The 22,851-nt window shown below is 36.8% G+C and overlaps 1 protein-coding gene and 1 long non-coding RNA gene across 2 annotated transcripts in view; one reads left to right on the top strand and one right to left on the bottom strand.

Annotated features, from left to right (window-relative positions):
• Positions 1-12,804, bottom strand: part of LOC105446680 — a 52,234-nt gene extending 39,430 nt beyond the window's left edge. The window contains exons 1-4 of the mRNA XM_030994327.1: positions 12,722-12,804; positions 10,348-10,449; positions 7,232-7,432; positions 500-613 (exon numbers count right to left, since the gene is read on the bottom strand). Coding sequence (XP_030850187.1) covers positions 500-613; positions 7,232-7,432; positions 10,348-10,350 — 318 coding nt within the window. The 5' untranslated portion in view covers positions 10,351-10,449; positions 12,722-12,804. The remainder of the gene's footprint in view (positions 1-499; positions 614-7,231; positions 7,433-10,347; positions 10,450-12,721) is intronic.
• LOC115928016 lies at positions 5,146-5,567 on the top strand. Its single transcript, XR_004065822.1, has 2 exons — positions 5,146-5,395; positions 5,467-5,567. It is a non-coding gene; the product is annotated as an uncharacterized LOC115928016 (long non-coding RNA).
• Positions 12,805-22,851: the final 10,047 nt, after the last annotated feature.

Here is a 22,851-nt window from a genome sequence, read left to right as displayed (position 1 = left end):
AGTACTAGCCCCGACACCATGTGTGTTGTCCCATATATAGCTTTCTATGTGAGTGCTTGTTACTTTACCAAGACTCGGTCAAATTTATTATGATTTTGATGACTCCAGAACCTTGCAGTACACACCAATACTTGCTACATGATCAACTGTTTTTGATCCTTTCCACACCTTTTCTTTCACAATGCAATCGCATTACCAGTACTAAAGTTTATCTTTAAGGTGATGTGTCAGAATGTTCTTCATCTGCGTGTTATGCCTATGGAAGGTGAATTTCATTCACATCATGATTCTACAAGGCATGAGTGCGCCCTAATCGTTAGTCGTCATCATCCCTATCACCATCATCATGATCATCAATTTAAAATGCAACATCAATTCGTCCCATGTTTATGATTTTATCTCCTTCAAAGATGTTTATAGTCTTCCAGTTATTCAGATTAAATAACAGACCACCTAATTCGTCCTCAGTGACAATTTAAATTTCTCGTTTGTGATGTACCTCTTCATCTTTGTCCTCTAAGCTGTTTTCAATGGCGTAATACTTGGGGACCACGTGGCATTCAAACGGCTTCTTCATGATATGTTCACGGATCTTCTTAAAGGCAGAGCCAATCTAGAAGACAAAAAGAGTGAAATGAACAGAAAATACACATTTTAGTCAAAATGCAAACCTCGACCACTTTAGATGAGAACATGATGATCTATGAAAACACAAAGAATGCAAATATGAAATAGCATGATGCAATTAAAGTCCACCATGATTTCTCATCGGTTTTAATACAAGGAAAAAAATGAGAGTAACAGATCAGTGAAGAATTGAACAAAAATGTGTCTAAACATTTTGAAGTTGTTATCAATGAAACACAATTTGGCAACTCTGTGACATATCTTTTGAGGTCCTCTCCCACTTGTTTGGTAGTACAAATTTAATGAATTTTCATTTTCTAGCTTATCAGTGTAAAAACATATTTGTAATGATTAAATTTAGGGTGCACGTATGACCAAAAAAAACTGTTTAGATGAAATGAATATTTGTTTAAATTCATTACCTTTTAATCAGATATTGCTCCAATCCAATCCAATTGTCTAACTGAATCTGAATGACCAATGTAATGGCCACTCAGGGTTATAACCATCTGGTATGGGGAATTTCTTTAATAAAACTGACATTTGGCAACCTGACAACGACTCATGTTGAAGAAAATTGTTTCTTGAATTAAAAGTTAATTCAGGAGCTAAATGAGCAAGCTAACGTAAGTCATAGTATATATTTCAGTTTTTGCTATATTTTACATAACCGGGGAGTGTAATATTGCAGCCGAAACGGATATATGAAGACGTAAAGAGTGAACATCCAACGATATCAGAGACTGAAGCTGTCAGTCTAACTCAGGGTATGGTACTTTTTGTTTGATCTTTGTTGTTTTGGTCTCGGTCTTGTTATTGTAAATTGAGTATATATCAAGATTTTGGAGAGGACAGACATGTTTTTTCGGTGCTCCGTAAATTTCCATATTTTTTTCATTTGTAGTGCACTTTCTTTTGACTGTTATATATTTACATCTTGGAAATTTTCATATGATGGGGGACATTGCACTCTTTTCGATAGTATGTGAACATTTTCCGAGATATATATTTTTTGTGGTCACTTTTAATCATTTTACCGAATTTATATTTCAAATTTGGACATTCTGCGTATCATCCAAACATTATGCACAAATTTATTGCGCCATACTAGTAACGCAAAGGACCATACCAACGCATATAGCAACGCTTCGCGCCTACAAACTTAGGTGGACTCCGTGTGAAACAACTACGTTCTGCAAGCTACAAAAAAAAAGTTTAAACGCAAACGGAGTAAAGGCAATCCTTGTTAAAAAATTGCAAAATGCAAGAGACGAAATAAGGAACACTAATGCCGCTGTAGTTGTAGAGGAGGATAAACAAGAAATGTAAGATGGTGTCTTCTAGGATAATGTGGACTACCGACAACTACTGCAGAATGTACTAAAACAGCTGAAAGACTTGAATAGTCGCCTAGACACAATCGAGAAGAAGTTCAGCAATGTACTTGCACAACATATGAACGGTCAGGAGAATGAACAAGGGAATCTGTGGGCACAACAAGTATTTACCACCACATGTTGATTTCCCGACAATTGCAACGCACGATCAGTTTGAAATATTATCCAAAAACAGTGCCAAGAGTGTCTTCCCCAAACAGATATCAATGCCACTGAGAGGTCAACTTCATGAATACCAGGCAAAGCACCTAAAGTCTTTCTCTAAACCAACAACACCCAAAATCAGTGTGATGTTCTACTAGTGAGAGACTCCATGATCTAGTATAGTGAAGAAGAATCTTGGCCTACATCTACTAGTACTACTATCACTACTTCACCGCCATACCAGGAGCAGATAGAAGGCTACCGCCACCGACATTGTGTGATCTGCAACAAACACGATGTAGTAGTGGTCGGAGATTCGATGATCAAACACATCGACCGAAGACATCTCCCCGCAGCAAGAATGTGAAGTGCGTCTCTTTCCCTGGTGCAAAAGTGAGAGACATCTTCACCTCTTCGCCTTGCAAGTATCTCAAGCCAGGGGGAGAAATGATCATTCACTCTGGCACCAACAACATCTCCAGGGTGCTGGTGAAGTTTGCCACCAAATCACAGACCTCGGCAAGTCTGTTGCTGCCGAGGGATTTAATGTCTCAGTCTCAACGATCATCAATCGTAGATGGAGAGTGAAGCAGACAAGAAGCGGGTTGATGAGATCAACTATCTGATGGAGTTGGCAGCCAGCGAGAACAGATGGGGCCTCATCACCAACAAGCAATCTACCTAGAAAACCAGAGTCTTCATGCTGAAGAGCAAAGAAGCAGCCCAAAAAGATCCTATGCTGAAGCTGTTTCTGGGATATTTTTGGATTTCAGCGCAGTCGGTCAGAGGTCACCACTGAAACCAGCCTTCAGACCATCCAAGATGGAAATGAAAGACTGGGAGAAATATCTTCAATTTGTAAGAAGGGTAATGATTGATTAAGTGAAAGTCTGACAAAATCAATTGATGATCCAAAAAAGAAAGTTGAGGGTCGGAAATGAAAGTTCCCGTTTGGGAACTGTGATAAGCCAGTCAAATGTAATCAACACAGCCTAATTCTTTGTCCTGATTGTAAAAGGTGGTAAATTTACACTGATTGTCAAGCTATAAGTTTATCAGAGTACCGTAGGTTATATTATGAATGCCCAGGTAAGAAGTGGAATTGTTTAAAGTGTTGTCTGCCATCTGTTTGTGATTCATTTTTTTACTGAGGATTATGTGAAGGAAACACGCGTTACACCTGAAAAGCAAGCGATAAGCAAGACAATTCAGCCAAACCTCACAGATGAAAACACTTCTCTTTATCAAGAATTTGAAGAAAGGTTTAAAAGGTCTTCATTTTTTAAACTGTAATGTGAGGTCTATCCTACACAAGATATCGGAAGTTAATTTTCTAAATATTTTTTTAAAGGCTGTCTATTATTGCTTTCAGGGAAACGTGGTTAAATAATTCCACAAATGATAAAGAAATTGAAATAGACGAATATAAAATCATACGCCATGATCCTCTGGCTCTGGAGGTGGTGTATGTTTCTATATCAGAAATGATATTGCATTTAATATTATTGATGCTATAAGTACTGGAGATACGGGATCCCTGTGGATTAATTTGCTTATACCAAGATCAAAACCAATTCTTGTTGGCGTTCTGTATAGACCTCTGAAAAACAATTTGTTTATTGAGAAATTGTTCAATATTCTTGATATATTAAAGTGACTCGGTAACGTTGTTGAAGGTTGATGAAAAAAATTGCTTAATTTTTGTATAAAATGTTACTTTCTATATTCCTTTTACTGTATACTAACCCTCTGACATGCAAAAAATCCTGGAAAAAATTCTCAAACCACAAAGATATCTATGGTTATCTTTGAAGGCGTCAATGTATGACACCTTCTAACAGTGATTAACAGTAAATTCTCCCAACCATTTTTGAATTTTCCCAACTGTTTTACCATGAAAAAAAGACATAAAACAGGCTAACAAAATCTGTCAACACTTGAATGTCTGGAATGGAATGTGAGCCATTTTATTGCTTTGTGACAATTTACATTCACCTAAAATGTAATTAAATTGTGATTATATATAGTTGGGAGAATTAAGGAATCGATCAGATCAGTTTTTCCCAATTTGTACCATGAATAGTAATGGTCCGTTTTTACTCAAATGTTCAGATTATCTTTGATTGTACATCTAGCATTAAAGTCACTACCTTAGCACCACTATATTTCATCTGAACAATGTTACCAGGTCCCTTTAAAGAAAGATTACAAAATTATTCTTTTAGGAGACATGAATATTTGTCTTCTTCACAAATCGCCACTGGCTAAAAATATATTGACTTGTTGAGTCTTCACAGGTTTAGTCAACTCATTATAGACGCAACGCGCGTTACACATACGTGTTCCTCTCTACTGGATCATTTATTTGTAGCAAAGAAAACAAAATAAGTCAAAGTGGTGTCATTGATCTTGGTATTAGCGACCGTACACAGAAAATTTGAGTCTGGCTATAGGTCATCACAGGACTTATGATCAGATCCATGAAAAATATACAGAAGAAACTTTCTATCTTCAACAATCTGCTGTTGATTGTTCAGGAATAACTGAATGTACAGATGTAAATATTTTTTCGAATGTAGCTCATAATAATTTTAAAAATGGTCTGATGTAGTACGATATTTCTGACCATTTACCAATATTTATTATTTCTAAAGTTCACTTTTTTCAAAAAATGACTTAAAATAATTGTACAATGCATAGAAAATAAAAAAAGCAAAATATTGAATCGTTAAATTTAGATGTAGCCCAAGAAGAATGGGTCAATGTATTATGTGTATCTGACATAAATGTAGCATATCGTTGGTGGGGTGACAAAACCTCGTATCTCAAAAATCATGAATTTTCAGGAGAGCGAAAAAACTTTCCTGTCTCAACAAATTTAGTGCTGTGACACCGTCCTTTTTTTTTAAAACTGGAATATTTATACAATTTTTAATGCCATTGTTGAAATACAGTAAAATAATTGTTTTATATTTGAAAGTGAGTTACGAGGTTTTTGCTTTTATCTACATTGAGATACGAGTTTTTAGTTGTTATTCAAATTGAGATACGAGTTCTTACTTTCAACTCTGAATGAGTTAAGAGGTTTTGGTTGAATAAGTTACGAGGATTTGAATACACTAACTTCGGTACTGTTAGGCCGTGTGTGAGTTACAAGGAAAAGGAATTACGTATCTTATGTTACGAGGTTTTGTCAGTGCAGCTTCAAAGGGGGTTAAAGTTACGAGGTTTAGTTTAAGGGTGTTTGTGTGGATTTGTGAAAAACCGAGACAGGAGGCGTTCCATGGAAAGTTACGAGGTTTAGTTTAAGGGTGTTTGTGTGGATTTGTGAAAAACCGAGACAGGAGGCGTTCCATGGATTTATCAGGTGGTGTCGTAGACCATTAGCTACAAAATTATGCAAAAAAATCTAAATCTAAAAAAATTGAGATACGAGGTTTTGTCACCCCACCGACGATATGAAAAATTCCTGAAAATTATATTATATTATAGAAAGAGTCTGAAAAGAACAAGAATCTGTCATTACAATCCATGGGGAATTATGTCATGATAAGATGGCCATCACTATGAATTTAATTCTTATTTTAAAAATGTGGCTGCCAAATTAGTAGACAAACTCCCCCCTTCCAAATCGCAGACAATGATTGTATCGTGATTTTTACGAAAGAAAAGGTGTACATGAAAACAGCTTCGAGTCATTACCAATCAGTGAACAATTTGTTTTCAAAGAGTAACGTAACTTGAATGTATAAAAAAGTACTGGGTTAGACATGATTCCAGCTAAATTTCTAGAAGATGGTGCGAAGGTTTTATATAAGCCTTTAAGTTACTTAATAAACCTATCTATCTTGAAGAGTACTTTTCCTTCTTCTCTTTTTTCTTCTTGTACATATTATCATTCCATCATTAGTTTAATGTTATTATTATTATCATTCTTATCTTTAATAAGTTTTTTTTTTCTTATCATATCTGTCTTTAAATATTACTATTTTAACTTAATAATTTTGTTCATGTATGTCAGGGACCCCACTGGAAATAATATCTTGAGCTTTCATGGGTTATCCTGTTCAAGTTGACTTAATTTTTTATCTTCTATTCTTGTATATTGTTTTATGTTGGAAGCTTAACAAATAAAAATCAATCAATCAATCAATCGAGGGTATCCTCCATGTTATTGCCCGTTTGTTCTCACTCACATTTCAAAACACATCATGTGTAGGTAGAGGTGTTGTGGTATATTGAGGCAGTTACCTGACTTAGAATGCAGGGGTAGAGGGTTCGAGTCCCGACCCGGAACTAACGTCCTTTGGCAAGACATTAATCAACATTTGCCACTCTTCACCCTCGTGGAAATGGGTACCTGGCAACTTCGGAGGTATAAAGATTCTCGCTATGTCAATGCCTTCAAATACCTTGATGTAGTTTCATACCCCCTTTTTAAACTCACTCTGGGATAGCTTGGTGACTTAGTCGCTTTCGGTCTATTTTGTGCGGCTATAGGCTGTGCCATCCAATTCGGAGGACGCGGAGAGGCGTGTCAGGCAGTTTGTAGTTAGCTGTCAATATATCATTGTAATAGCAATAGTTGGATGGTGGTACCTTTCTCTTGGGATCTTTTTATAGTATATCGTAAGCAATTATTGTATCTATTTTTAACAAACTGAGTTGTCAGTTGGAATATGGTGTGATACTGTGAATCGATATGTTGTGTGCTGGTCGCACACACACACACACACAAAAAAAAACCTTCAGAGATATCCCTGAATGAGAGATGTGACTTGGGTTAAATTTTAAACAAATCCTCCAAATTATGCGACCTGGAAAAAGTCGCTCCGAAGGCAAGACAAGTTTGAAATCACTGCACGATAAAAATAGAGTATATGCAAAATATGTGTACCACGAGGTGCACATCTTAGCATTTAGGCCGGGGGTATACTCTTGACGATAGCAAGAATTGCAGGACCGTCAGGAGGAACAGCCGATACTGATGGATCTTCCTGGGGTTAAAAAAAATGATTATTTCATTACCGAAATACATGTACATGTATATCATAAACCATTACCTTTTTCTTTTTCTCTTTTGCATCTCCTTTCACACTTTCTCGATGGGTTCCAACGATGAATATTGGTGGAGATTTCTGGGCTGTTTTAGACGTATTCTTACTCCTGACCGAGGAGGGTGCCACAGCATGGGTGAAGATGGAACACAACCAGAAATTGATGAACTCTAGACATGTCAGTTCTGATTTGGCACCTCCTTTAGCCTGTGTTTTAATTGTAAAGAGGTATGTATGATAAGGCCAATGATAAAAACACACAAACCACTATGCTTTGTAATCATGCTAACAAGGGTAACGCATATATATATATCCAACATGATTTTCGTTTTTGTTTTTGTTGAATGATTAATTGATTTATTATCTTCATTATCTTACAAAATAACAAACCGATTACAGCATGATAATCAAATCATAAAATTAACACATTATCACAATCATGTACTATCGTTGTATCTTCGTGATCATGAGCTTCTTGACATTTCCAGTCAGCATAAAAGCTCTTCCACGGCACGGAAACAGCTTCGTGTAAAGCAAGACATTCTTCAAGAGACTGACAAGAAGAGGGCAGTACTTCTTATGATACTAGATCTGAGCACTGCCTTTGACACCATAGACCATTCTATTCTGCATTCAGACTTCAGACTGAGTATGGTATAAAGCATACAGCCCTTCAATGGTTTACATCGTATCTCACTGGACGTTCTTCACGTGTCTCTGTGAAGGGGAAATATTCTGAAACTCATTACACAAGAAACGGCGTTCCGCAGGGCTCAGTATCTGGGCCTCAGCTCTTCACGATGTACATCCGACCTGTTGGAGATATCATCAAACGCCATAGTCTCCAGTTTCACCTTTACGCAGACGATACTCAGATTTATTGAGTTTTGATCCAGGCAATCAGGCTAGTCTCGATTTAGCCTGCAATAAACTGGACAAATGTATAGGCGAGTTGAGTCGATGGATGACAAGCCATATGCTGTAACTTAATGAAGACAAACCAGAAATCATCCTTCTGTCATCCAGCAGACTACGCCCTTCAGGTGATTTGAGCCTGCAGATTGGAAACACCACTGTTGATCCATCAACAACTGTTAACAATCTTGGCGTTTATTTTGACCAGACTTTGTCAATGTTGAAACATATTCGTAGAGTGTTTCAGGTGGCCAATTTCCATCTGAGAAACATTTGTCATATGAGGAAGTACCTTACAGGTAAAGCTTGTAGTCATGAAGTACATTCTCTAGTTTTGAGCAGGCTTGATAATGAAAATTCCTTTTTGGCAAATGTTGAATGCCGAGGATCTAAAAAGACTTAAGAAAAGAAAAAAGAAAAAAATCCAAAATCGAGCGGCTCACCTGGTGCTTGTTGCAAAGAAAAGAACAAATTGAATTCAAACTAGCACTTTTAGTGTACATGCAAGTGCATGATTCATACTGCTCCACACTATCTGTCAAATATGCTATCTACTCCTCCAGCTTCCAGATGCCATCTGCGTTCACGGAACGATCAGACACTGTTACTGATCCAAAGCACCAACACCAAGGCAGCCGAACGCTCATTCTCTTATGCTGGACCATCCATCTGGAACACTCTACCACAACACCTCCGCCTATGTAGTACAAAAGACACTTTCAAAAGAAACTTAAAACCCAACTCTTTCCATCTTGAATCCATAATGTAGGTTTGAGTTTCTAAATTTCATTTTGTTCATAATATCTAAATTACTGTTCCTTATTTTATTGTTATGATTTGTATGTTTCTTTTCGGTTGTAATAGCGTTCTTTTGAGATTTTCTGTAATAGCCCTCAACAAGAATCAATTATTATTATTATGTACTTACATTGTAATATTACCATATAATAATCATGAAGAAGGATTGCAACATAAACTAAGCTTGAAGCCTGGCAATCCTCTATAAAAACTTCATAATATAATATATAATATTGAGGACAAATACATCAAGAGAAATAGCAGTACTCCTTGATTTGTAATAGTAAAATATTACCAGCTATTATGATTGGTAATTTTTTTTCTCAAAAGTTGATCGCTTTTAATAACATGCCCTACTGTGAAAGTGATTCACCTTCCACTCTTTAGAACTTTATTAGCGAAGAAGTCTTTTATGTATGATGGTCCTAGATTTTGGAATTCTCTAAGTGAAAGTATTAAAAATAGTCCATCCCTAAATTTTTTCAAGAAAAATCTAAAAACATTTTTGCTCAAATCTTATAGTAATATACAAGAATAATCTGATAACAGTTGGTAATCATCTTAATTTTTCATTAAGGTCTTCATCATCTGCTCGATTAATTTAATATTTATTTGGTCTTATGATCTTACCTTCCCAAAATTAACATTATAACTTACTTTTTCCGGTCATGATTTGTCCTGCTTCTTCTTCTTCCTTCCCCCTTTTCCCCTTTCCTTCTTATCTGTTTCACTTCTCCTTGTTCGTTTCGTGTTTGTAAATTGTACGTTGTTTTGAAATATTGTCTTGTGTTTTTTAAGTCTTCTTAGGCAAAATTTGAAACATTTATATTTTTATTTTTTCTGGGGGATCCACAACCTACAAGCACTGCTTTTTAGTGGATCCCCCCCCCCCCATTTCCTCAGAAATTAACAAATTCTTGTAACAATTTTATTCTGTGCAAAGTTTATTTGTGTAGTTTCTTGAAAAAATGAATTATGTATGAAATCAAATGTAATATCTTTGTTTACCTTTCTGTTGGAAATGAAATAAATATGAATATGAATGAATATTGGCAGGATGACCTTGTAGGCCAACTTGAATCTTTTGAACAGAGATGGACTTTCTAGGAGATGGAAATTTCAACAAGTTCTCACAATGCTCTCAAAAGGAAAAAAAACCTAATATATCACTGATTTAATTGCAACAACAATTTACACATGTATTAATCCAGAAGGAAACAGGTAGTTGAAGCTATATTTTTTAAAAGTTGAAATGTCAATGAACAAGAGCTATCACAATATTAATACTTTATTCAGTAAATAAGAAATGTTTGGCAATAAGAAACACAACACTATCAACCATGTATCTATCCCCTGTGAATCATAATTTATTTTTTTACCACGCAGTATAAAATGAAATAAAGAAATACCATTGCATAATACTCGTCTCTGGATTCATGAGGAACGACAGAATCCAAACTTCTACTGAGATCAAAGACAATCACATAAATGGCTCGCCATGTCAGAAACACCTACAAGAAAAGGGAATAAAAATGATGCATAAGTATTTAATAACTACCATGCTATATTGTTTCTATGTGCTCTCTTATTTATATAATAATAAGGGACCAGTGGGACATATTGCTCCGGTTGTCTCATTTTCGCCAGCACAAACGTAGCTAGTTCGCGTATATAGCAGACTGCAATCAGCGGATCAGACGACACTTGATAGTGATTTTGTATGTGAGATTGCTTTGCTAATTATAAAAAAGCATCTTTTCCATATCTTTAAACTATCATTGATATCTGATAATTAAACAGTTAGTAAAATAAACCTACCTATAAACCTAATACAATGACATACTTGACTGAAAGTAGGGGAGTTTGATTTCGTGCACAATTGCACCTCTCTGTTAATAATCAAATAGTCCATGGTGTTCATGAATATTCATGTTTTTGCTTACCTCGGCAAAATGCTTGCCTATACTTAATGGAAAAATTAAGGTGGGGGGTTGGATGAAATGGACATAATGAACAAATCAGATGTGATCTATGATAATTCATGCTTCTGTATCCGATCTCACAAAAAGGTGTAATAGGAAGTTGTTTATGTTTCGTTGCCTTAAGAAGTACCGGTTTTTAATGGTAATTTACCAAAAACTCATGTATATATATTTTAGAACGTATTCAGAAAAGAGCTTGCAAAATCATTTTAGGACGTCAGTATGAAAATTATGAAGCAGCATTGAAAACGTCCAATCTATGTTCATTAGAAGCAAGACGTAAGCAGTTATGTATAGACTTTGCAAATGTACTTGTCAAACACCCGCAATTTAAAGAACGTTTACCTCTTAGACAACAAAACACTTATTCTCTAAGATCTCAATCAAAGTTTAAACAATACCAATATAAAACAAAACGCTTCCAGTGCAGCTCTCTTCCTTACTTTATAAATCTTTTGAATAAAATGTAATACCAATATTTTTAGAATTTCACAGTCTATGATTGAACCATGTGAATGAATTGTGATAGTTTTTATCTCAATTTTCTGCATTACTGAATATTTCTTGCCATCTCCCCTCATCTGTAATGATAAGGTACCCTTTGTCTGTCTCTTCCTCTCTTCAACTCTCTCTCTCTCTCTTTCTCTCCCTCTCTATCTCTTTCCGTCTTTCTCTCCCGTCCCCCTTCTCTATCTTTCTCTCCTTCTCTCTCTGTCATCCGACTCCAACTCTCCCTCTCCTAAACCTCTCCCTATCTCTTTCTTTTTTTAACAAAAATTTGAATCTGATCAATGAATTTTTATGATATGTCTATATGTTTGATTATTGATTTATGTCATATTTTGTGTTATTTCAATTTGAATTACAATTGTATTGTATATAATCTTGTAAAATGGATCGCAATTCAGCCATTGGCTGCGATGATCTTTTTAATAAAAACCATTTCTATCTTCTATCTATCTATCTTATCCTTTGTGTGCTTGACTTATAACCTTACAATCGCGTGGTAAATTGAGTCCAAAGTTCGACTTGTTGTACATGTGTTATATAGGCAATGGCGAGCTTGCAACCTATTTTCATCAAATTACGGTGCGTGAACTTTCAAAAGTCAATGTGACATGAGGGTTCCAATGAAAGAGCTAGTGATAACGTACGTCGGGGTGGATGTGCTTTTCGTTTAAACAAAAAGTGAATTTTTATCAACTTTTTTTTGGGTAAAAGTCCATAGGCTATCGTACATGTTAGGCTGCTGGACTCTGCCGATAGGGGGCGTTCTCAAATGAGATTAAACGGAGCTATATGAACGATTAACAACTGAATCACTCATACCCCTTGTGAATTTGATGTTTTTTTTGTGTGTTTTTCATAACTCATGAATGCAAGGTGGAGTTGTTGAATTAGAACCTTTGTTAAACACTTTTAGATGTATTCAATATGTCACATTTTCAAGAAACATAAATCTGGACAAATGAATTGTTCACATACTTAATAAGGGTGTAATAATGTGCTTATAAAAAGTACATGAATCCATGTGCCCTGAATTTGAAGCATTATATTGAGACAATGGAATAATAGTCATTTCTAATTTCTTTGAGAATGAGATATCTACACTGAAACTGATCAGACAGAAATCCCAGGACATGAATGCCATTCTGGATGCATGGGAGACTGTAGTCAATAAAATGTATTCTATCTTTTTTAAATTCCAGAATTTAACAACACTTTTCGCATTTGCTTTAATTTCATGGCACCACAGTTTATGATTTACAAGGCATCTAATGTTCTTAAAATGTTCTTTTACCTGATGGGTTGTGTAGTATATGTCGTGTCCGGCAAAGTCCCATATACTTAGTGAGACTCGTTCTCTTCGACCGCTTTCAGTACTGTCTGTTCCTTTCTCCTGAGGAATGAAGCAAATGAATATACATCTATATGAACAATTATCAAAAACAATTAATTAAAAATAATGGGAACATCAGTATCCTAAAGACAATCTCAATACCACTTTGTACAAACTTGTATCATGAAGAAATCTTCTATATCACATACTGTAGCATCATGTTTTAAATAGCAGAGTATGCCGGAGCAAAATCATCCCATAAGCAAATAAGCATTTTGTATCCTGTATATATTTATTCACTCCAGTGCAGCAAACAAGTATTTATGAAGTAGTCCAACATGTCTCTGAAGGAGCAGCAAGTAAAACAAAAAAGGGGTTTTGTTCCCTTTTAAGATATTTTTTCTATGGAAATCTTTTGCAATAAAGGTAATTTTTCTTTTTTTCCCCTTCATACATCTTTCTCACTCTCATGTGCCTCAGGATCTAACATCGATTTTTCATCCCACTCCTGACACCAAATAAGATTGAGATCAGCTGGTATGCTCATATGTATGTTTTCTTGGATTTGGAAATACTGTTACTTTCCATCTCTCCATCTTTCTGGGTCTAATGGATAATCTGCAGTTCATATACACTCATGCGGTAACACATAATCCGGTGATATCATTAACTGTTATAGATTAGCATACCCGCTGTCAGAGGTGGATATATATGTGATGCTGGCAGTCATAGCTCTGTAGAAACCATTCTGTTACCATTAACGTTTAAGATGTCATGTTACACAACAGTCACTTTCGAGATAGTCATATACTGAACCTGGTAAATTCTGTAAGCTTCGCAAAAATGTGGTTTGTTGCGTCTTTAAAGAAACAGACTCATTACATTCTGCTACAGGTCACTCTTACCAGTAAGTTGTTATTTTGTGATAACACGCGGATATATTATGCATGCAAGCAGGGGCGTCGCTAGACTGTTTTCAATGGGGGGGGGGGGTGTAGAGGCCACTGATTACAGACAAAACTAGCCACCAATTACCGACAAAATTAAATGTCCAATATCTTCAAATTTAACCCTATTAACCCGGGGCCGAAGGCTAAATTGTTTTTTCCTATGGACTATCTATACTTGCGTATCAGAAAATGGTCATTTTCCTCGACTGCATAAATATACAAATTATTTCGTCAACTTAGTCAGCATCATAGCTACATATTTTAATGCAGGCGCGGAGCTAGGATCTTATTTTAGGGAGGGGCAGTAGTGAGCAAGCGAATCACTTAAAAAGCAGAGCACGTTCATTAGAGGTGGGTGTGGATGTTAGGCCTCCCGCGCGAAGCGCGCAAGCTTAGACATTTCCTTAAATTATTAGGAAAAAAGACGATTTATAGTACCGTTCTCGACTGTTAATCCTTGTCTGAATGAAGTTCTCCCCCCTCTTTGACGTGTCATTAAATTATGAGAAAAAGCAGATGATTCGGTGTACTGTTCTTGACTCTTAATCCTTATCTAAATGAAGTTTTCACCTTCCGCGCCAAGAGCGGCATTTTTTGGCGTTTCATCACAAAATAGAGAAAGTAGACGATTCATTGAACCGTGCTCGACTCTTAATCCTTGTCTGAATGAAGCTTCTCCCTCCCGCGTGAAGCGCGGAAGTTTTGACGTTTCATTAAATTATTAGAGAAAGAAGGTGATTCGTTGTAGCGTTTTTTACTCTTAATAAGCCCTTATTGTCTGAATTCAGTTTCCCCTTTTAGCGCGAGGCACGGAAGCTTTGACGGTTCCTTAAATTATTAGATAAAAAAGACGATTCATTGTACCGTTCTCGACTCGCCTAAATGAAGTTTTCACCTTCCGCGCCAAGAACGGAATTTTTTGGCGTTTCATCACAATATAGAGAAAGGAAGACGATTTGTCGTACCGTTGTTGACTCTTAAACCTCGTTTGAATTTAGTTTCCCCAAAAATTTCAAACCTCTGATTACTTTAGCTGATATTATAGGAAAGTAAACTTCGAGCAAATACAAGTATTGTAGTTGTAGTCACAGCAGATAAAAAGTCACAGTTCGTAGGGAAAAAACTTGTCGGCCGACCGACAATATAAATCTCACCGACTTCAAACTTCAGCATCGATATAGTACACGAGGATCTAGCAAGAATACCGACACAGCTGACCCGACACAGCAACATATTTACATGTGTCTTTCTTGGTCCCTCGGCGAGACGACTCCACCCAACAATCCCCTTCTCTCTGTTACTCCCACTCTTCCTCTCGCAGGCTCTTACCTCCCCCTCTCTCCTCTCTTTCATCCCCTGTTTCTTTTGTTTCCATTAATTACCCCCTTTTTTTTTCCTTTTCTTTCTTTTCCTGTCTTTCCTCTCCCCCCTCTTTTTCTGTTTTCTCTTTCTTTCTTCTCTTTTCTTTTCCTTTCCTTCCTTTCCCTCTTTTTTTTTCTTTCCTTTTCTTTTTTTTCTTTTCTTTCCCTTTCCCTCTCTTTTTTCCCTCCCCCTTTTCTCTTTTTCCCCCAACGGCAGCGCAATTTTACGGACAATATCCTGACAGGTGGGGGGGGGGGGTGTCGCACCACCCCACACCCCCATTTGGCGAGGCCCCCTGCATGCAAGGATATAGATTCCAAAACAACATGGAACACAGAAGTGGAAGATTCTGGAATAAAACAAAGGCATTGTAGAAAATCTTGTACATATTATCCCACATAAAGATCCAAGGTTCAAAATAGAATTCTACCTTTTGGTGAACCTGTTCCTTAAGCATTTTCTCCACCAAACTTGCTATTTCATTTGGCATATTGACATCCTCCTTTTTAGCCTTGGGTGCCTCCACATTATCCAAGACAAATTCTTCTGTAATAAAGAAGAAATACATATATGTGCTTGCAGGATTAATTCATAATTAATCTACATCTGCCACTCTCCGCACAGGTGTTAAATGGGTACCAAGAAGGATGCGAATGTTAATGTGGTTAGATTGGCATGTGTGCGTTTGTAAAAAAAGCGCCTGTTCAAAATACGCTCTAGGGGAGTGGTGTGTGTGCACTCTCATTCTACCACCTAAATAAGACCTTGAAATGTGACAATTTTTTATCATAGTCGTTATTATGACAATATTTCATGTGACTGACAAAAATTCTGTGATAACACTTTCAAAGGACAGGTAAATACTCATTTTTTATCAAATTTTATTGATACTTTATATCTTATGGATGATGATTTAAGGATTGATCGAGGGTTAAAGGTAAAGACCAGTATTGGAAACGCCCCAATTTCAAAAATGAAATGGAAACTCTTATTACCAATCATTTGAAAGAATATGTTGTGACTAATACATGATGATAACAATTTTGCCGGGAAACCGCTTATAATTGATATATTTGGTATATTAGTTTATCTATTGGACTGTGAGAGATAAACGCACATGTCGCGCACGTTTGCGTAGTCCCATATATATCTTTCTGTGTACAGTACTTGTAACTTTACGAAGACTGGGCCAAATTTCTTATAATTTTGATGATTCCAGAACCTTGCAGTACACACCAATACTTATATGCTAGATGATCAACCTTTTTCTGATCGATGCCACTACGTTTCTTTCACAATTTCGCATGACCATAACTGGTCTTTATCTTAAAAAAAACAAAAAAACACAAAACAAACTTTACAAAAAAAGTATTAAAAAAAATACACTAACCTGCTTCTACAGGATTCAGGCCTCTGGCGAAAGTAGTATCGCTGTGTGATTCTAAACTTTCTTGATCCTGAACACACAATGAACCAGTATTAAGATTGTCATCGAGCATCTTGCACTAACCGCATCACAATTAGCAACTAGAAATACTTTTTAAATGGTTGATGAGATGATTTCACTCTTTATTTGTTTACACTGTCAATCTGGAATGGTCTAGAGTAATTCTGTATGTCATTGCATGTTTGACTATGTACTTGACATTCCGGGTGCAAACAGCTAACACGTGTACTAGGGTTTATGAATACTTGAATGGCTAATACTGAGTTAAATGTAAACTTGTGTGATGATATTGAAGTTCAAAACAGCATGATGATAAGAATCCGCTTTCTAAAAAAGTTTACATATTTTGTGGCTGTTAGACGTGTGTTTCAAAATTAAATATCATGCATGAAATGCATATGGAAAGGAAACAGCGACCCCGACATACTGTAGTGTAACGTTTTTCAACCTTTCTCTAGTCGCAGCACCCTCTTGAAACATAAAAAGTTTCCTGTAGCCCTAATTCCCAAATTACTTACAGAAGATTCACTTCCCATCACTCTGGTACAAACGTACGGACACATTTTGTTTCTAAAATTTAGGAGCGAGCGAAGCGAGTGAGCAATAACAATGATGTTTTTAAAGTGGTAAGAGTGTTCTTTTGTAAACGAAAAACACTAGATAAGATATGGTATCATGTATGCAGGAGCCTAGTTGCCCAAACCATGAATAACAAATCATATACATGTATTTGGTCATGTCGATTCATGAATAAGATTAGGATATTCGGTCATCTTGTTGTCCAGAATCATCCTGCTCCTAAATGTTTAGGGCGAGTGAAGCGAACAAGTGTGGTAAAAAGGCAATTTTGATATAAAAATGTAAGATATATTTGAGCACCTCGCTGCAAAAAGAGACTAATTATGTAGCTATTCAGGCACTTCACTGCCTAATTAAAATTCTACTGTTTCTAAATGTTGTAGGCAAGTAAAGTGAGTGAGGGAAAAAGACTCTTATTTGTCTTTGCAACGTAATTTCTTCATGAAAATACATAAAGGCTTTTAATATTTTTTTTCTTCACAAAATTGATTGACAACAAAAATGTTTACCGGTAATTAATTTCTCTCGCGGCACCCCAGGATGCCCCGGAATCCCAGTTGTAAAACGCTGCAGTGCATTTTAGTCTGAGACAGCTCATAACTGAGTTCTACAATTACTTTCATTGACATTTTTAATTTGGATTATTAAACAAGTAAGATAGCCATTTCATTTTCTCTCGCTGGTTTACGTAAAAACAGAAAAACAATACCTGTATGGAGATGATAATTACCTGTGTATGGGTCATGGTCAGCATCTTTGCTTTTTCATCCACACAAGCTTTAACATATTCATCCTCTGTGAAAGTAAATCATCATATATATCATATTCTACTATGGTATCATATATTACATTGTCATATAAGATTGCATGACTCTAGAGTGATTTAAATGATATGATTTTAATGAACAATTTGATGTGCAATCCTGCCTTTGTAGCAAGTTAAAAGTTACCAGATAGATATAAATATGATGTGATGTGATGCAACTCCTTCACATATGTCCTTATATACACCTTGACTAAAATATAATTTTCTTCAAGACGTTTACCTGGAAAGGATATGTTTTGGTGAATTCTAACAAAATGCTCTCCCTAATAAGAAAAAAAAGTCTGAAGAAAAAAGATGCTTGTGAAAGAAAAGGACATTTACCCAAATATATATCTGATTGTACAGGAAATTAGAAAGTAGTTCCAAAATTCTTTGTTGTCTGTTATATCTATATCACCACCGCAAGAATTATAATGATATGTCAGGAAACGTGTCAGACAGTACTAATAATGATAGTAATCATGATGATGATCACAATAATAATAATAATAATAATAATAATAATAATAATAATAATAATAATAACAATAATATCAATGAACATAAAATAAACATAAACAGAAATGAAGATAACAACATTAATGAGACAGAACATGGCTGGCCTAGGTTTGATCGTGACAGGCCCTCGTCCGACAGTGTAGGTGTGCACGGGCAGGCACCTCGCGGTCGTCCTCCAGTGACTGCCCGAAGAAAATGAAACCAAGCCTTATACAGAGTGGCGATTGAGAATTAAGAACTTGGCAGACCAGGCTTGGGCATTTAGAACCACATAGTGGCTCTCAGAAGTTGAATTAGAAGAAATTAAATGGAAAGTAAACATAAAGGAGGAGAGAGGTGGTATTGTGGGAAAGAGAAATGACGGGGATGATCATGCTGCAGAAGATGTAACCCAAGGTAATCAGCTGATGCCGTTCAGATAAGCCAAGATGACGTTGCACCTCAGATGGAAAGGCAGGACAACGACGATCATGAAATTCACTTCGAAGATCCTGAAGGGCTGACAGAGAGGCGAAAGACCTCCTGCAAAGTATTAAAAAGGTAGAAGAAATTTAGAAGCACCAGCTAAGATCACTGAAGCAGGTTAACAGGAGAAGGCTGCATGAGGAGGTGAATGAAGTTCTGAGGCATATTGAGACAACTGATATTAACTAAGAAGAGGATTAAGCAAGTTAGAGAGGAAGGAAAAGAACCAGGATAACAGAAAACAGGGGCTAGCTCATATCGAGAACAATTACAATGTGAAAAGGAAGGGGCAAAAGGCGGTCATTGAGGAGTTAAAGCAGTGGATGACAGTGGAAGCTGCAAAATTGAGAAGATACGAGCAGAGAATAAGCCAATACAGAAAAAACTGTATGTTTCAGTATGACCAAAAGAGGTTGTATCATGGGCTGGACGGAGTTACTGACAGGAGAGCTGCGACTTCTGGAATGGTATCTTGGACAATCCAACTAAACATAACCAATTGGCAGAACGGCTAGCTGATGTTGAAGAAAGCTTTAAATGAGACGGTACAAGAGAATGTGGTCATTACTGTGGAAGACATTCAAAACCAACTGAGGAAGGAAGGTAGCCAACTAGAAAGGACCGGGTCAGATGGAGTTCAAGGATATTGGCTGAAGTACTTCCCCAATCTACACAGGCGAATTGCACAGCAGCTCAAAAACATATTTCAAACAGGCAGTGTGCCTGAGTTGATGAATCATGGAATAAGAATACTGTTTGTGAAGAATTGCTCCTTGGTAAACGATGTAGATAACGTCGGGCCCATATACCTTCCAAATAAATGGAAAATGTTGAGTGGAATATTTATTTGAAAAGATATTTATGACCACATTGACTCAGCACGGCCCTACCCGAGGAACAAAAAGGTTGCCGAAAAGGTTGCCGGGGTACAAAGGATCAACTCCTTATCGACCAAATGGTGATGCAGAACTGCAAGAGAGGACAAAACAAAATGGCAATGGCCTGGATAGACTACCGCAAGGCGTATGATATGGTGCCACATTCCTGGATTATTGAGACACTAAGATTCGTAGGAATAGCTCCCAACATTCAGCGCCTCATCCAGGAGAGTATGCTGAAATGAAAAAGAAGCTGACATCCAACAGATGTACTCTAGAAGAGATTATAATTAGGCAAAATTTTTCCAAGGGGACAGCTTGTCACCACTGCTATTTGTCATCAGCTTCACACCTTTGTTGATAGTCCTACGTAGATCAAAAGGACGATATCGCTGAGGCAACAAGTCTGAGACTCTCAATCACTTGATGTTCATGGATGACCTAAAGCTCTACGAAAAGGATGAAGGAGGGGTTAATTCACTAGATAACGCAGTCCGTGTGTTCAGTGCTGACATTGGGATAGAGTTTTGTCTCAAGAAGTGTGGTATTCTCATCCTAAAGAGAGGGAAGGTTGAGAAGATTGAGGGAATCACCTCGCCCGATGGACGCAAGCTGAAATCAGTGGAAGAAGATGGCTACAAGTATCTTGGTGTACTAGAATATCAAACCTAGTACATGGACGTTTGAGGGAATTTAGTCTTGAGAAATGAATATTTCTAGAGGCTGATGAAAGTCAAAGCTCAATGGTAAAACCACAGTACTGGCAATAAATCCAAGGGCTGTGTCAATTTGTTCCTATTTTCACGAAGTGACGGTAGTGAGGAAAATCTGCACGCAAATTGTAAGTGATTTTCATTCACTGCCGTCACTTCGTGAAAATAGGGACGAATTGTACGGTATGGAGCTGGAATACTCAACTGGAGCAAGACTGAACTTCAGATCATGGACAGAAAGAGATGTTTGCTGTCTTTATCTGCCAAGACGATCTTGGGTTTGGGGGCTGATTGGCCTGGAAGACTGTGCGCAAGATGAGTAGATATGTTTAGCCTACGTCCAAAACAGTACAGAACCACTACTTAATGTGGGTGAACATAAAGGAGTATTTAGGAAGGAGCCTGTGGAAGATCCAAAGCAAATCAGAAGGAGGAAGAGACAAAGGAAGCTTAAGAATTGGAAGGCTAATTTGCTACATGGCCAGTTGCTGCACCAGACAGAGTAGGGCAATATAAGGATAGATCATGGGACTGGATGAAGAAGGGAGACCTGAAGAGAGACAGAAGGTCTTATCACTGCAGCTCATGATCAGGCATTGAGGACAAATGCATTCAAGGCGAAAATTGAGAAACAAGATGTGTCCCCACTCTGCAGAATGTGTGGAACAAAGGAAGAGACATTGGCCGTCGGGTCATCTGGTTTATTAGACATGTTTCACGAAAATATGCTGTGTATACTGGTACACATAATAACAAATATAATTCAATATGCGAGGATCTATGAACAGTAATAAACATGGGTAAAATTTTATAAAATGTAGATGATAATTGATGCTCTTACGCAAGTTGCGTATGGTACATCCAACGACACAACAATGTAGCCAGAATCATACACTGGATCAATAGAATTGAAACTACATATAAGTGTTATGATCATAAGCCAGACAAGGTCTTAGAAAATGCTGACATGATATTGCTCTGGGATGTTAAAATATTGACAGATCTAGAGATCCAAATTTTAAAATTACCTGACCAAAAAAAAAAAAAAAGTGTCCTCTTATCCCCCCCCCCCCCCCCCCCCCGCTTATTCAGCGGCAGGCTGAGTCGTTGCGATTTTGGGGGGGACTAAAAAAATATCTGTGCCCCCCCCCCCCCCCCCCCCCCCCGGCAACAAATTCCTGGAGATCCGCCTGCCAGGCCCGGAGACTAGAAAAAGAAGTGGTGGACAGAAAAGGAAGCCAATGCATCATAATTGATGTAGATGTGCCTGTTGATGCTAGGATTACTGAGAAAGAGAAGGAGACTGACAAGTATCATGACCTGTGAAGAAAACTGGGAATATCAAGACATGTGTAGGCCCAGTGGTGGTTGGTGCATTAGGCATGATTACAAGCAATCTTATAACATCTGAAGAAGATCGGGGTAATTACCACAAAGATATAGAGCTTCTGCGGAAAGCAGCTCTGCTTAATTGGTACCACAAGACTCTTACGCAAAGTAATTGAGGCATATGAGGCTACGGTATTAGCTTGCCCTCAGTATGACAATGTGATAAAACCAGCATAGCTATCAAGCCGAGATGTTGATGAAAAAATAAAAATAATGATAATGATAATAACAATAATAATGACAATAATAATAACAAGAATATTAATGATAATAGACATTTATAAAGCACTGCAGACACGTACCATTTGCTTTAAAATTGTAACACAAAGTTTATGAAAAATATGCTTTTAGTCTCTGTCCTCTTTTGTCACAAACAGTTCAAAAAATTTAGAATGTCAGAATTAAAGAGATACATGTACTATTGCAGAGAATGCAAAACTTAATGTGGCTGGATTGGCATGTGTGCATTAGTAAAATGGCCTGGCCAGAATAATCCTCAACGATTGGAGCATGTGCACTATCATTCTTCAATCTATAGGCCTACAAATGGGACTATTATTATCACTATCATTATTATTATGATATTTCATGTAACTGACATTTAATAAGTCTAGTATAAATTGTGCACTGAGTTAAGACAATATAATGTGATATTACTTTAAAAGGAGTTTTAACAAGTAAATATCAATTTGTCATCAATTTTTATTATACTTTATATCTTATGGACGATGAATTAAAGTTTCGATCTAGAGCTAGGAAAACAAACAAACACAACTGACAAACACCACAAATAAACAACATAAACAAAATAAAGCTAACATAAAACAAACATATACACAAACCTGTTTCTTCAGGATTCAGGCCTCTGCTGTGAGTAGTATCGCTGTGTGGTTCTAAACTTTCTTGATTCTGTTCACAAAATAAACCAGTATCAAGATTGTCATCAGGCAGCTTGCACTAGCCGCATCACAATTAGCAACTAGA

This window comes from Strongylocentrotus purpuratus, unplaced genomic scaffold (genome assembly GCF_000002235.5).
Source record: "Strongylocentrotus purpuratus isolate Spur 01 unplaced genomic scaffold, Spur_5.0 spur5_scaffold_21, whole genome shotgun sequence".
NCBI classification, from domain to species: domain Eukaryota; kingdom Metazoa; phylum Echinodermata; class Echinoidea; order Camarodonta; family Strongylocentrotidae; genus Strongylocentrotus; species Strongylocentrotus purpuratus.
Note: the sequence above shows the minus strand (reverse complement) of the source record. Positions and strands in the feature narration are given on the sequence as shown.